Source organism: Nesoenas mayeri, assembly GCF_963082525.1.
Source record: "Nesoenas mayeri genome assembly, chromosome: 3".
NCBI lineage: Eukaryota > Metazoa > Chordata > Aves > Columbiformes > Columbidae > Nesoenas > Nesoenas mayeri.
In genome coordinates this window covers 17046033-17062860 of record NC_137544.1, presented here as the reverse complement: position 1 = coordinate 17062860, position 16828 = coordinate 17046033, and the positions used below count along the sequence as shown (strand labels likewise).

The 16828-nt window shown below is 36.8% G+C and overlaps 1 protein-coding gene across 6 annotated transcripts in view; it reads right to left on the bottom strand.

Moving 5' to 3' along the window:
• Positions 1-435: 435 nt before the first annotated feature.
• Positions 436-16828, bottom strand: part of KIDINS220 (kinase D interacting substrate 220) — a 74998-nt gene continuing 58605 nt past the window's right edge. For 4 of the 6 annotated variants that reach the window (XM_080342982.1, XM_080342980.1, XM_080342985.1 and 1 more), the window contains 6 exons: positions 16365-16475; positions 15428-15484; positions 8898-9038; positions 7024-7122; positions 5557-5805; positions 436-2827 (listed from right to left, as the gene is read on the bottom strand). In XM_080342982.1, the coding sequence (XP_080199108.1) occupies positions 1556-2827; positions 5557-5805; positions 7024-7122; positions 8898-9038; positions 15428-15484; positions 16365-16475 (1929 nt within the window). In that variant the 3' untranslated portion in view covers positions 436-1555. The remainder of the gene's footprint in view (positions 2828-5556; positions 5806-7023; positions 7123-8897; positions 9039-15427; positions 15485-16364; positions 16476-16828) is intronic. The other 2 variants (XM_080342981.1, XM_080342983.1) reach the window with 2 other exon arrangements.

Here is a 16828-nt window from a genome sequence, read left to right as displayed (position 1 = left end):
CTAGTACAAGACATCCATGTAATGACAAAATAAAGAGCCTGGATAAAGCCAGTTTTTCTGAGTTGACTCTGGCATAGAAAAGCATTCTCTTGGTCTGGATAACAAAGGCCACGGCCACATGGTCCCACTGGAGGCATCTGGCTGGAGATGCACAAGGGCAGAACCAGAGCTGCGCAGAACCACTAGAACATGTCAATGGCCACAAACAGCAGGACGACTGCTCTGGGCTCATGGGAGGTGGCAACTCCATTTACCAAAAGTATTTTTACACTTGGTGCTCATTTAGTATTGTATTAATAACAATACTGGTTTAATGCATTCTTTTTTAATAAAATTTGCGAAGTACTTTAACCAAAACAATGTGGATGTAACATTTTTATCAAGGGAAGAAACAAAATACCGCAATAAATAGAAATTTGGACACAAACCCAACATGCCAATTTATTTTTTATTTTCTTTGTACTACCAGAGTCTAGTTTGAACAATTCTTCCTCAAAAACATGCATATTTCACTGGACAGTACAAGTATTTGCTACAATAATGTTCAGGCACATTATTTAGATGACATAAAAATCTTCAAACCTCAGAATAAAGAAGCCGGCATACAGCTCTGATGAGATTCCAAAAGGTATGCATGATTTTTAAAATGGCAAGCACTGCTTATATTTCTTTCCCTAACCAAATGATAAACACTGTACCAAGGAAAGATCATGCACAGCAACAGATGCTCCATAACACAGACGTCACGTTCATACTTTACCCTTATAATATTTTAATGTAGCTCAGGTGGTTGCATCTATTTAGACCCCTGTCTGTAAAATTATGTACCTATAATAAATAATGGATCCACTACATCAATGATAAGGTATTACCTTATAAATAACTGCCAATTCCAATGACACATGAAAACAATGTTCCTTACAAACCTGACCACCACTCTACCCAAAGTTCACAAAGTCAACAGCAATCACTGAACATACAGAGAGTAAAAGCACACACTTAGCCAAACAGGTACCTTAACACTCGGATTTCAACATATGTAATATATGTTGCACACATTAATCCATTAATTAATGCAAAGTTTGATAAGGGTGTCAGAGGCTGCGATACTTAAACTTCTGACGTCTCTTACGTCAAGTGGCAAAGATGCAGAGTCTTTACTTGCAAGCATGCAGATTTAACTGGAATGTTTAGAAGGGATAAGTAATACATATCCCAACAGAAGAGTATAACCACATCATAATTTCAATAATTTTAATAATCAAACCATACTTCTGTAACATCTGCCCCTGACCAAACCTTTGCACAGTATCTTAACAAATAATTGGTTTTCCATGCTGACAAGTACTGCTTTTGTTTGGGGGGGGGGGAAGGTCTGAAGTAATTTGCTTCTTGTTAAAATTACTTCCCTACAAGAAAATTACTGAAAATAATCTAGACCTTCTATTACAATACTGAAAGCTTAAACTACAGAGCTTAATGTAACCACACACTGACAAAGAATTCCAAGCAAGCTACAATTCGTGGGCATACTCTGTTTTAACCTGGCTGCTTTTTACAGGATACTCTCTCTTTCTTCTCCGAAACTAGCCCCTTCTGAGGCGGCAACAGTGTGGAGCTCTGATGAATCTTTTGAAAGCCTGCTGTAATTTGAACGCTGGCTCCGCTTGTGAGCAACACTCTTCAGGTTCTCATTCTGAACGGCACTTGAATTGGAACCCGAGCCAGGGTGCAGGATAATTTGAGGTGAATCTCCCAAACCTTGTATTTCTTCAAAATTTTGATTAGCTCGATTATTTGGAGCACTGTTATTATTTAGGGTTACTGTACTAGGGGTTCTATTTAAATTATAGACTTTCTGGCATGCTGGCCAGTTCTCTTCTGGGCTACTTGCTATCAAGCTGCTTTCAGAAGGGCTTTTCTTATCTTCTGAGCAAATAGACATGCGAACCACAGCTGGATCTTGAAGGCCACTAAGGCTGTGTGGAATTCCTCTCTTTCCGCTATGACTGTCATCTTCAAGCTCAATGAGATTTGCCTTTTCAAGTTGTGAATCATCTGCTCCTTCATTATGGAGGGAATGATTTGGAGAACTTTCATTGGATCTTACACCAGAATCAGATGAATCTTTTTTATCCAAAAGGGCATCTGTCAAATATTCCTTTGCTTTGATGAAGGTTCTAATAGGTTCAGATCCATGTTCTGGAGATTTAGGCTGCTTCTCTATTTTGCCATCTGTTTTCTTATCTTTACCTTCCTTAAGAAGTGGAGTATTATCCGATTCCTCAGTTCCTGACTCATCTTCATCACTTGGAAGTTTCTGATACCGGAGAGTAACTCCCTTAAGCTTTAAATCTGCAGCCTGGAAGATACTTGTTCTTTCCGAAGACTTCTTTCCCGGGAGAAGCTTGGAACCAGACTGATCGGATTTTTCATCTTCTTCAGTAATAGGATCCAAAGGAGACGCATCATTAGTAGAAACACCTGAAGTACTATAATCAACAACATCATTTCTTTTCAGCAAGAAGGACTTTCTTCCATCATCTTGTTTCTGTTCACCATCTTTTCCTTTTTCCTGTTCTGCACTAGAATGCAAGGAGCCCCCTGATGTACTCTGCCCCATATAGAAAGCACTTGAGCTGTGCGGGGAGGACCTACCGCTTACTGTAGTAGAATTGGCACCTCCTTCTAGCTGTGACATTTGAGCAATATACTCTCTATATGCATCTCTGTATTCTGCCTGGACCTTGTCAGTAAGCTTTGATATTTCAATACTAGAATCTTGAGAGTTAAGGCTTGAAAGACTTGGAGTTCTACGAGTTTGTGACTGAAAAGAAAAAAGAGAGAAAATAGTTAAATAAACTGTTTGTTTTGACTTTTACTCATATTTTTAAATTAAATAACTCAAAGCATAAAGTATGTGCTTAAATGATCTTTCTTCTTGTGAACTGATCATGCCAGTGAAATTGTCAATGCTATCATTAAAATATGGTTACTATAATCATATACATGCAATCACACGCAAGTATTCTTACTGTTGGTCCCCACAGCCCAAGTTTTCCACAAAACAAGCATTTTATCCAGTGCATTTGAGGCTCTTTTTGAGCATATAACAGTTACATTTGTATGTCAAGACAGGCTTTTCTAATATATTTTTATGCATTTACAAAATTAGCATTTTATATTAAAAAGACAGCAAGAGTTCACCTAAATGATGCACATTTCTCAAAACCACTTTGAAATATGTAGGATGGCGGTCTTTTCAATGAATTCTGGCACGATTCCATTGCATATAGCCAAATTTAGCAAAACCAGTTCTCAGACCTATCCTTTGCCACCACCTCTGCTCACTTTCAGTGTTCACACACAGAACTGTTTAAGCATAGAATGTGAGGCCATCTATTAAATTCTAGAACCAAGGTCTAGCAGACAGCTGAACAAGGTGAAGAGCGGATTGTGGCTGAACACGCAGTTCTGTGTCATGCGTATTACGGGCTGCTCACTAACATCAAACAAAAGATGTACAGTGCCCAGTGCATCAGAGCTGAGGCGCTGGCTTAAGCAGTACATACTTTAGGAAACCTACTCAACTTCACACTGCACAAGAGATCAGATTTAGAAAGACTTTTGAGGGATTATGGCTTATTTGGGGCAACACTGAATATAAAACACATGTCAAAAACCTACCCTTCTATAATACTGGAAAAAAATATTTTAAAAACCCCAAACAACTAAAAGGGCTCCAGTAATTTTAACAAGCTAAACATAAGCAGGAAAATTAATGTGTGGATTCAAACACTGTGAATTGCTTGATCATATAGATATATGCTCTTGGTCCATCCTTCTCTTTCTCGACCTCTATTTTTCTTTTCCCCTTTCCCTGCTCTTATATGCATCCTTCTTTTCTTGTTTCTGTTCATCATCTTTTTCTTTTTCTCATTCTGCACAGGAGTGCAATGCAAACCAACATGTTTCCTTCTCAGAAGATGCTCATAATTCCCCAAGCAAGCAATATACACAAGACCTACAGGTTACCATTCTGTTATTCCCTTTGTATTACTAAACAAGTATTACTGACAGCTTCCCATAAGCTCAATAATTTTGTATATAAACTAGAATACTGGGAAACAGCTAAACGTGAGCAACTAAAGGAAAATGGTGTTTAAGTGATTTCTATCTGCCGTGACACCTAAGCAATTCAATGCCTAAAACAAAATGCAAGAATGTCAGAAATATTAACACTTGATTATTTATGCATGTTCATTACTATTTACCTATACTCAGAGCAGCTATGGTTTCTCCCCAGAAAGAGAACTATTTGATTTTACTGTTCATTTCCAGGAGAAAATGATTTGATTTTATTGTGCATTTCCAGGAGTATCCTTTTTTACAGAGAAGCAGCAATATTCTTTTTTAATCAATATAAACTGTAAAAATTCCAACGGGCAAATTCTAATGTTTTCTTAAGGACAAACTACCTTTCTCATTCTTTTTATTTAACTTCCGATAACTACATGGGCATCAGAAGCATGATTTATTTAAACCTGCATTTTAAATAGCATTTAAAAAAAAAAAATTCTTGTACTTCTTTCTGTGCTTTTGACACAAAAACAATGTAACAAATGTGAGTCATGTCACTTGGGTTCTGAAAAACAAACTTGCTGGAAACCTGCTGGAAACAGGCAAGAAGGGTAATCAGGATCCTACAAACACACCCAAGTGAGCATGCACGCACACAGTAGTATCTGGGACAGAAATCCATCTCTGGGATACACATCCCAAACCTCTTTTCAGCTACAATTCTAAATATGAATATCACCTATAGCTACTAATTTAGGGGGTCGTCCTATTTTGATGCATCTTCAAGATTTTCTAATTTAGTTTTCTAAAACCAGATATTAAAAAGATGTAAATTTTATTTTATTTTTTTTATTCTATTCACTATTTAGATACCAACTGAATTGTCTTATTTCCTAAAAATGACAAAAGAAAATCACGCTTTTCAAGTGATTTCATTAGATACAAAAGAAAATTGACCATAACCTATGGCAAAAACTGTAGTTAGAGAAAGACGTCAGCTCTCAAGTCTATGACTGCAATGTCAGGACAAGGCTCTGATGTCATGGAGCACTGCAGCTGCCCATCTGGAAAAAACTAATAAATGTATCTGTAGCCCTTTGAATAGCATAACATCTGGCTAGCACATAGCTACAATATTTCAGCACGAAGTCCGAATATTATGATAAATACAAATCTTGCACGATGCCACCCTAAGCGAGGTGAGAGAAGCACGAGAGCTTTGTTTTTTTCTTTCTTTTGAGGAGCCATTAGTGGAACAGATGAATAGTTTTCAGATGGCAAAGACTAAAGACTTCAACTCAGAGAGTGTGATTAGAGTTTACATCTCTACAAAACTGTTTTTTGCCACAACTGAGAACTGAAAGTACATGAACTGTCACACAGTAGACTTGTTTCTTGACCTGTCTGTATCTAAGAACGGAACAAAACCCTTTACTGTACAGGTAACCAAGCAGAATACATTTCTCTATTAAATACCTGCCAACTTAAGTTACTATGGCGTGGAGGAGCTTCATCAAGACCAATAGTGTTGAGTTCTTCAAAGCTGAAGTTAAGTGTGTAGGGAGCTTGACCAGAAAGACCTGTGAGCTCAGTGTGAGGCAACTCAGTGTTATGCCCAGGACGACGAGTAAGTTCACTGTGAGGCATCGCAGCGGTAACGTGCTCAGCCGGTCCACGAGCATCTTCCTGAACAGCCTGGTTTTCTGAATTTCTCATTTCAAGTACCTTAACACACAAAAAAGGGACAGTATGAATGTAATTATATAAATAGAAAAAGTTCTCAAAATTGTTAAAGAAGAATTCTACTGAAAATAGGAGCAAGGAATTCACAACTGTAAAAATATACTTGCATATGTGGCTGTGGTCATCGAAAAGTGAAGAAAAAATCTGTTCACAGATGTACTCCGTTCACTCTCTTTACTGCAAATCATGTTTAAATATTAAAGATTTTTTTGGTATTTAAAAATTATTCTTATTACTGCTCAGACCCTTAAAAGAATTCATATACTACAAAATACTTCATGGAAAACAATATCAGTGATAAATTATGATTAAAAGCAAAACCAAACACTTCTATTTTATAGCTTAATCAACCAGAATCTAACAATAAATGTCACCTTTTAATTCTCAAGTGTTTTCAAGACTGATTTAGCAGTTGAGAGACACACTGTAATTTCAGAAAGAGAACTGGCAATATACTAAAATACTTCAGAGAAAACACAGTTCTGTGCTGCGTAACCCTCACTGTAAAACCTTCATTTACTCTCAAATGGGGAGGAGGGAAATGGGAGAAATGAGATATCTATACATATGCCTCAATAAGAGTATGCAATGTAGCATTCTCACATTATACAAGTATGTCTCAACCAAATAATGTACATTTACCTCATTGGCTTGATTTTTAGTTTAATTTTCTTTAAAATCATGCTAACGCAATTGTGCCATGCATGTCTTAACAGCCTGGCTGTCCACTTACTCACACCAGTACACAGGGTGTTTCAAAAAGATGGACCCAATTTGAAATCACTACTGCTTTGAAACTGGGTCCATCTTTTTGAAACACCCTGTACTTTGTACTCCCTGACTACCTTTTAACAGAAGGACAGAGGCTTCAGAGAGAATTAAGTTCTCCTAATTTCATTAACATAGGTAAATTTAAAAAGTGAAAATGGAACCTATACAGGAAAAAGACCTTAGAAAAAGAGGCGGCAAAACTCCAGCGTTCACAATCAATGAAGGGGCAAATCCATCGGCAACCAGTTCTTCATTACAATGTCGAGACAAAAAAACACAGTAATAAAATAAATGCATCCATGTTTTAAGATGATACTGATCATCTTAAAGGTGATAATAACAAGAAAGCAACAGGAAAGAGAAAAATATAAGGTTCATAATGAAAAATATTAATTTATAACGACCTGAATACTGAAGAGAAAGTCTTACCATGCTCCTGAACAGATGCCAGTCACCAAAATTCATATTCATTTCTTTTTTCAGTTCATCAATGTTGCACTGAGCCAAGACACGACCATTTATATTTGCCTAAAACAATAAAACTAAATAATGTGAATTACCAATACAAGACTTATGGCATGGCAGTAACAGACTAAAAAGATAATTAAAATAAAATATATTGATAGGGACTACCAGTGAAATTCCCCAACATCACTCTTAAGTCCAATCTTATATAATAAACATGTGTTTGTATACAAGAATATTGATTCATGATGGACAGGAAGAATCTATGTGTCATGAAAAAATTGAAAATACTAAACCACATTCAGAAATGTGTATATGAAAGGCAATGAATGTGTTCTATAAGCAGACATAAGGAAACAATATATCAGTGGCAGAAAATTTCACAGACAATAAACCACATTCATCTGCCTGGATTTCTCAGACTCAGAACACAAACTGACTGCAGATGCCCAAGTGTCTGAAGACAATCAGACAATTAAGTCCAAGGCATCCTCTGACCCCTGGCTGGAGGCATCAAGTGCTACCTCCACCAAGCTCCCTCCTGGCATAAATACAGGCTGACTCGACTCCTATCATCAGAAACACCCGGGTACAGAAGACCAGACTTCTTGCCAATTTTCATCGTCATTCAGAGATCAACGCAGAAGTACCCAACCACTGTCTGTGTTCCAGGAAGGTGACTCCTTATGTTGGGCATGTTTATACAGCGCTCAACTTCCAACAGCACCAAAATTCAACCCAGAACCTTTTCCATTACATAACAATGAGAAGTTTTTGTTTTTATACCATGTGTCGGTGGATGGACAGAATGTAAAAAAGGAACCATGTCTTAGGAGAGCAGCCACAAAACAGGAGACCCGAGTTGCAAGATCTGCTCAGTTTGAGGGATGTCGGTGGTTTTGTTCCCATATCCCAGCAGATGGTCACAATCAAACCAGGAAAAAGACCAGGCTGAGCCATTTTCTTTCCTCCTTTTTTACATTATATCATTTGTAGTAAGAAATGTAAGAATATAAATAAGAGGAATCTCATTAGAGATAACTGATGAGCACATTCTTTTAAGCACTCCAGAGCCACTGGAGCAACTGGAATGTTTTCTCTTAATGAGCTGCAATCTGACATCCTACTTATTGCTTTCAGTAACACTGCTGAAGCTTCCTATGATAAACCTGCCCCTTAATCCTTGAATCAACATCCTCCCTGTATTTTTTATGATATGATAGGTACAGGGACAATGCCAGCTCAGCAAAAACATTCACTAATGATAACTTTCACATTTGCCCCTTCTTTCTTTGCAAAAGGAGCACACAGAGTGGTGAAAAAAATTAACGAAGACAAAATGATTCTGTGCTAATGTCTCAGAAAAAAGGCAGTAACAGAAAAATACACAGTGGCCTTTTTTCTGAAGTATATATATATATGCGATGTGATAAGAGTGAAATGGAACCATCTTCAGCACTCATTTAAAAGAGATGTGCCAGTTTTTGGGGAAAAAAAAAAAGGGAGGATGTTGCTACCTGGATATCGAACACATCTCCAATTCTGTTTATCTACACATGGCACTTCTGGAAATATTTTTCTTACTTGTTTTCTCAAAATAACCAGTCTCATAATAATTTGTATTTGTGAGCCTGTTTTTCCTTTTTGAGAGAGAGTATTTTCTGCTGAAAAATACATGCTTGTATTAAAACATCCTCCAAATTTAGCACGTATAGAAGTTATGGTCATTTGATGAGTTTCAATAAACATCTTCAAGAAAAGAGGCAACTCAATATTTTCTTTTTCTCCTGTATCTCCATGTTTAGGTACCAAATATATTAATGAAATTCAGCTGATACCTTTCTTATAGTTGCAGAGTACTGAGGCAGCATGCTCTGGTCCAGACCATCTATCTGTTTTAGCTTCTCGCACACGGCTTCCACACTCATTGTGCTCAGAGACACGTGGGATGCTCCTGCGGTGGATCCTGCGCCTGCTCCCTGGAAGAAGGGAGAAAATGCACACCTAAGATCTGCTCACATACTCAGTACACCCAGAATTTCACAATATACACTAACACAAATCAAGCAGTGTTCAACTACATTTTAAAATTAAGGGATGAGAATAAGAATGCACAGGCATTTTTAAGTACTAACAGAATATCTCTATATAGGGAAATATTTATTATAGGTATTTATATGAGAAAAACCACAGCATCTTGAGTCTTGCCTATGTTATTTGAGAAAAGCAATATAAAATTCAGAAATATTAAGTACGGGTTAATCAATTTCAAATGCACCTCTACTCAGTTTCCCCCTGATTTTAGTAGTTAGTTTGGTTTGGGGTTTGTTTGCTTGTTTTTAAATAATGCAGATACAATTTAGATTTTCTTGTCTTAAAAACTTTGGGTTTAGTATCAGAGCAAGATGGCCTAAAACATAACTCCTCAATTATTTGGATTCAATGGGCGATTTTAGCAACATTTGTCCATTTTCCAGTGGTTCATTCAGCTCCATTTATGCAAGACCAGCCAAGGGGCTGTCACCACAGTGTGCAACACTGCCACTACCCTCCAAGGCACTGTGAGGATGCCTCATATATCTCAAACTTTGGCAAGACTTAGGTAGAAATTATTCACAACTCATATCTGTAACAAAGAAGTTGTCTGGTTAATGTTGCCAGCTTTTGGAAACTTCAAAGAAAGTGTGGAAAAACAAAACAAATGCACCTGCAAGCAGTCAGCACTAAGACAGTATACGATCTCAAAAAAAACCCACATTTCCCTCTTGGATGGAGACCTGTGCATTTAGTAGGAGCAAAGTGCAAAGCTCTAAACCAGGGGTGTCAAACTCGTTTTCACCAGGGGCCACATCAGCCTCGCGGTTGCCTTCCGAGGGCCGAATATCGGCCCTCGGAAGGCAACCGCGAGGCTGATGTGGCCCCTGGTGAAAAAGAGTTCGACAGCCCTGCTCTAAACAGTTACACTAGTGATTCCAAATTCCTAAAAACAAAATGAGAAGCAGTTTTATCAGCTATGAAATACTTGCACTCCCTTCTCCTGGGAGGCAGGCTGCCCCTTCCCCTTTTTCTGAATGTCAGGTTTTGGTTTCTGCACTGTAGACCAAGCACCAAACAAAGCTTATTTTGGGAGGATGCAAAAGAGCTTCTAAAGCTTCAGAGCTCAGCATCGCATGCCTAAACCTGGGGATTAAAAGGGCATTTTGACTATCCACAGTTCAGCTGATCAAGTTTGACTATATTCCTCAAATCACTAATGAAGATCAGTTTTATAGTTGCAATACTTTTTTTGGCATTTTTATTTAATTACTTCAAAGTTATTTAATCTTTCAGAATATAAGTTAATAGATCCAAATATAATGTTTGTGAAAACCAAGGACTGTCACACAGAATGGCATTAACCATATCTGAATTATCTAAACCAGGATACTTAAGAAGAATTTATTTAACTATTAATTCCAAGGCAGCAATCCAAAACCCCATTATCAACTACCATTTCACCTTGGAGTCATTTCTAACTTACTGTTACCCGAGATACCCTGATGTGGGGAGGCAGGCGTGCTCCCCACTCAAGCTATTCTGAGTTTCAAACTTTAGATGCTATCACATGTAAATCCCCCAGAGTTCTCTGCCAGATGTACTTGAAATGGACTTTAAACTGGCAAACTATCAACTTCACTCCAGAATACCACAGGAGGCTGGGGAAGTGGGGGGGTGGATATCTCAGTCTCACAATTCACACACTTGCTTGGAAACAGAGCTGGGGCACTAATCTTCATTCCTTTGACCTTTTTTTTTTTAATACGGTGTCAGCTGGACACTAAACAAAAGTTATACCCCATTTTCTGAGTAGATAGTCTACCTAAATTATTGCATAAAAATTAAGCATTTTAATTCTAGCACAGTCTAGGCACCTAATGTCAGGGCTGGGTGTTCCTTCTGAGGACAAGACAGCTGCTTTTCAGATTCTGCAATGTCTCCCTATTTAGGTGCTTACAATATTTAATTAGTTATCATATTATGCATCTAAGGGAAGACATCTAGGTCTTAATGAAGTGTGATTTTTAGCACAGCTAAATTTTTTTCATGTTAAGGATATACACCAACCATCGAACTGGTGAAGATGACAGGAAAGAGCTTAATCCATAAATGATTTATCATTTACTACTTTTATGTACATCTCTATTTTTCCTCTTTAAAAAAATCACTTTTTCTTCAGAACACCAGTTTTGTCCAGTATTTCTCCATAAACACACTATTTACTATTTATATGAGTTAGATAATACATCAACAAGGAAAGGGTATTAAGTAAATTCAAATCTTTTTTTTTAAAGAAAGTTTATCAATTAAAATAAAAAACTATTATAGCCAAAATTACATTGTGGCACTACTAAAATACACGATCCCTAACCAATGCGTGTAAGCAATTGCCTTTGTTCTCTGCATTTATTCAATACATTATCTCTCACACATCTACAAATAAATGAAGAAAAGTTTCAAACACTTCTTATTTAACAGCTCTCCTCCAGATCAAAATATTTTTCAGCAATCAAGAACGAGTCATTCTTTCTGCATGCATTAAGAGTTAGTTTAGAAACTCTTCTTGCTGTGTATAAAAAAATATGGAAAAGCTTTAAAATATTTAGACTATTTTTGTTAAAGTGTGAACTGTTTGAAATAGCTGCACATTAATCCAAATCATTCTTTATAAAAAGCACTCTCTGAAGAATAAGTAATGCAATAGCTTTAGGGATATTGTAATCACGTAAGTGAATTAAAACTGTACTTAAACTGACACATTTTTCAGCCTTGGTGGTTTTGTTAGAGATGCTTAGAGAACATTAGTCTGAAAAGTATTTGCCATGCAAAAGCTAAAAGCAGCTTGTCAAAACAAACCTCAAGGCTAGTAATGAGCATTAGTTTACAGACAGCCCAGCGTGAAGCGCCAGTATGATAGCGTCTGGAATGACTCTGAAGTAAGAGAATGATCATTGACAGAAAGTGGCTGTACCTGTCTGATTTTGCTTAACCCAGACCTACACGGCTTTGAGAACAGGACAAAACAGAACGAAAAGAAACAACAGCTGAAAGTGACATCAGAAAGGTTGAACACACAGACAACATGCTTTGAGGTAAACGGAGATCAGTGTTAGGACAGAAACAACGTATTTTCATAATGTGATGGAACTTTTAAGACAGACCTTGAGAATATACATTGAGCATATACTATACAAATACTATTCTCCTATGAGCAAACTACTCTGTTTTGCACTTGTAAAAAAGTGACGCTGTATTTTGTTTGCATAAAAGTTTTACATTTTTTTCTGATGGAAAATCCTGCTTTTAACCAAACATTCTCCTGCCATTTCAAGATCACATTATACCACCAACGCATCTGAAATAACTGATATCTTGTATCTAAGCACACCCACCCCACCTCCCAAAAAGCAAACCACCACCATCCACAGAACTGAAAATGTTGTTCTTTTAAGAACAAATACTTGAAGCAAAAAAATGCTACATGAAAGCACCTGGAAAATCCATATAAGAAAACTCCCATGCCACTCATTTTGATTCATGCTCAAACTTCTGAAAAGCACTCCCAGTTTCTTCAGAAGCATTGCAGGTTTATCCACACGACGTGCTCCAGGCCACGTTAGTTCTCACTCAAAGCACATGTACTACACCTTAAGGTGTTATCTTTTCAATGCAGTACAAAAATATGTATTTAAACAAAGTAATTATATTAGAACAAGCTGCATCCTAACAAGTCATATTTAGCAATGCAAACTAAAGCACACGGTTAAGTTTATGACAGATAACCACTGCTCATGCTGGTTTGATTTCTGAAAGAACAGGGGATACTATGGACAGATATTGGTAACTCCACAAACCGATGACAAACTCTTGGAAAGAGCACTCCAGAAGTTTTTGCAGTTCCTGTCAGAAATAATCATTTGCACAGTAAAATCAGCAGAAATGCATGTTTGCCTCCATCACAGATGTCCAACAGCTGATATATTAAGCCTATCTATCTTCATCAACAATTTAAGCCAATACCCTAAAATTTGCAATGCACTTTCATGTTGATACAACTACATAGATCGTATTCCATTTAGTAAAGAACAGTCACCTACAGGCTGAGATAGACAAGTTTTATCAGCAACATAATCCGAATATAAAAGGTGGCAGAAGTAGGAGTCTTGCTGCAGACTGACTGCTCTCAAAATATTACTGATTTCCACTAAGCTAACCTGGACTTAGACTGATTTTACAAGACTAATGATGAGGATCTGAAACTTCAGAACTCTCGTCAACTTCAATGTCAGACTGATAACATCCCAGGCCCTTAACCAGATCACACAGCATCCTGAACACAGCTCTGCCAACTCATGCAATGAGTAGCAATGATCCTCTGTGTCAAAAGAAACTGGGGTTCGCCCTGTAAGGCTTAAAACATTCAAAATAATGACTATTCTCTATTTTACACAAAGTAAAACTGGAACATTTCTGGCTTCTTGTCAGATACACATGAAAGACAATTTTGATTCTGCACGATTCTTTTGTTTTCAATCAAACCAATTACACATCTTGGTGTTCATTAACTACGTTGTACAGTTTTTTAGCTGATTTCATTACTTTGCATATACCAATCCACTTAAGTAAAAGCTGTGTCATTCATATAGTGCCAGCGACCCATCAATTAGGAGCTACCTAAATAGCTGGAAGAAATTATTGTACCCATCACCTCTGGATAATGGCAGTACCTAAAACAAGTATAATACTGTTCCCTTTCAAAGAAATTCCAATGAAGTCTACAAAAGAAGGGTTTTTAGAAGAGATGAAACCCTGATGAGGCATCCTGTCAGACACACAGAATACCATATCTTGACTAACAACATTCTCATAAACCACCCAAAAGAGTTTTAAAAATCCAAAATTATACATTTACACTGTGGGTTAAATATTTCCAAGTCTTTGAAAAGTGTATGATTCGATGCACTGTACTACACAGATTCGCAGTTGTACAAATTAAACTCAAAAATAGGTCTAATAAAATCTTCCATTATTGTTATTCCAAACAAAGTTTCTTTTTAATGTTCTAACTCCTGTATTTTCCTACCTACAGCCAAGAGACTACATAACTTACATGAATCTTTTAAATTGCTGCTTGAAACTCCAGCCTGTGTGTGCTTACAATACACGCTGAGAGCAGCAAGCAGAGAAGCCATCAGGTCCAGGTCTGGAGCTCATTCACTGCTTTGCCCTGAGACTAAATCCCGCTTTTCCAGCCCTGTGTCCCTCCTCACGCTCACAGATACACACACTCCTGCCATTTTCTCTAAAGTCCTTACATTTTCTCCTTGCATTGACAAGCTACAAAGGACTGGGAAAAGAATGGGATACTGAGATAAGGAATCAAATGCAGAGAAGGCATCACCAACTCCAAAAATATACTACAAGAAACGCCTACCCCAAAGTCACCCCTTCACACAAGGCAGCTGATGACCTGGGAGAGCGAACTTCAGGGTACATTTTCCCTCTCATCACCCATACATGGGTGCTTAGCAAAGGTTACGTGCAGTTAAATACAGTTCTGTAATTTGCGTGGGTTTGTTTCCTTTTTTTTTCTTTTCCATTGCACAACAATGGCAAGCCATTATTGCAATGATTTATTAGAAGAAAAAATAACCAAGATCAAACTATAACTGTTGCCAACAACTATCAGCAGCAAGTATTAAGAGAATGATGCAATTGTATTAACCTCTTTGGTCTGGTAATAAATAATGATTTTTCCATCAATTCCCACAGTTACTGTTAAAACAGATACCTATAAAGATGACATTTTTGTGTGAATACTTAAGATAAAACAAATGGAAAAGGTACATTAGCATTCTGACTCAAGAATAAGCTTTTTTTTTAAAAAAAAAAAAATATATATATATCAAAAGTTGCTTTATGCTGTGTTAACTGCAATAGCTTTATGGCACCAACTAAAGAAGGAGGGATCAGGTGAGAGAGACAACTGAAGTGGGAAAAACAGTTACTCCATTCTAAAATCTAAGCACTGAATGACCAGCTGTCATTCTTTACTCTGTTCAGCTACCACAACACTGTTTTTACTGGAAATTCACCACAGCTACGGAGAAAGGTAAGGGGAAAACTACAGGGAAAAATATAACAAATCTTATAAGTGAAATATTAGCTCTTAAATTCATTCACAAACTACATTAGTTTTCAACTATTCTATTTGCCCACCAAAGCCACTGATGCAGTGTTAGTGAACTGCAGTTACGATTAATGCAGACTCATTACTGCTGAAAAAGCAATGAGATGCTAAAATTTCCACACCACATGACTACTCGTTTACCATTGAGGGGTCTGTGGGTGAAGGAAGCCCCTCATCAGCATCCTCCTTGATAACATCCTAACAACAACAAAATATTACGGTTTGGGTAAAATGATCAAGGGCTCAACAAAAAATATGAAGTAAACAGTGAATGCGAATGATCTCATAACAATATATAATTCAACAGAAACACATTTGTTTTCTTCATGTAATTAAAGATTTTACCACCTTTTAATAGCTTTGCCCATTGTATCAATATCTTAGAATAAAAGTGATTGACAAGTGAGGCTTCTACTTTTTTTTAGCTTTCTTTAGTTCTTAATTCCATTTGAACAGCCATCTGCCAGTAAAACAAATACTGTTAAATAGGAATTTTATTATTCTATATGAAGCTAGAAAAGTCTGCTTGTTTTTCCTTTTCAATGGGTAAAGTTGAATTATATGTACTTGCAAAACCAAGCTACAACTGACATATACTTAATGTAAAATGCATTTCGTTTTACTTAAATATTTAAACCATTCCTTTTAGCTTTTTACTTTGACCTTTCAACAACGTTGAATGATGTAATTTTATCTTCTGCACAGAATACATATGATTAAAAAAAATGTAAAGATACATTTACAACTATCGCTCTTTTCCTTTAATATTACACTGTATCCATATTTTTACTACATTACAGTTGACATTTTCATTAAAATATTTTCCTGCCACTAGTATAGGTCATAGCCCTCTAATCTTGATATCTGAACATCAGAAGAGGTTTTCCTCTGTAAGGAATTTCTGAAGTTAAAACAAAATACATTTTACATTACATGTTAATAACTCCTTTGCTTAAAATATTTATAATACAGAGCTTGTACTTATCTAATAGTGAATCATCATTAATAACCTTCTTTTTCATTACTTGTATATTTTTTTGTCTAGGTTAGTATTTGAATTACCCTTCAAAATACTTACTAGGCCATTGTTCTGATCTCTGGACAAACTCGTTTTTAGTGGTGGACGTGAGATGAGATGAGAACTGCCAGGGTAACACCTTGGCATGTAAAGATATGGGGCAAAGAATGGCTATGGAAAAAAAAAACGTAACAAAAAAGGGACAAACAATTACACAAATCAAAATGTAATAACAAAATAAAAAATATTTCAACAAAACACATCCTCTAGTTGAGTCTAATAAAGTGAAAATAACAATTACTAATAGGTGTCTTTACTTTTTGCATTGAATAGAATTCAATTAAAAGCTCTGGAGTGAGTTCTTCAAACTCCCTGATCCCCTTCTGGTTCCCCTAGAGCCAAGGGGCGCTCTGGTGGGTTTTCTGGAGGAGCAGAGTTGCACTGGGTTTGGTAGCTACACTCTAACATCTGTTTTGAATGTGGGAAAAGGATAATTTATGGATAGTTCTGGTAATATCACTCTC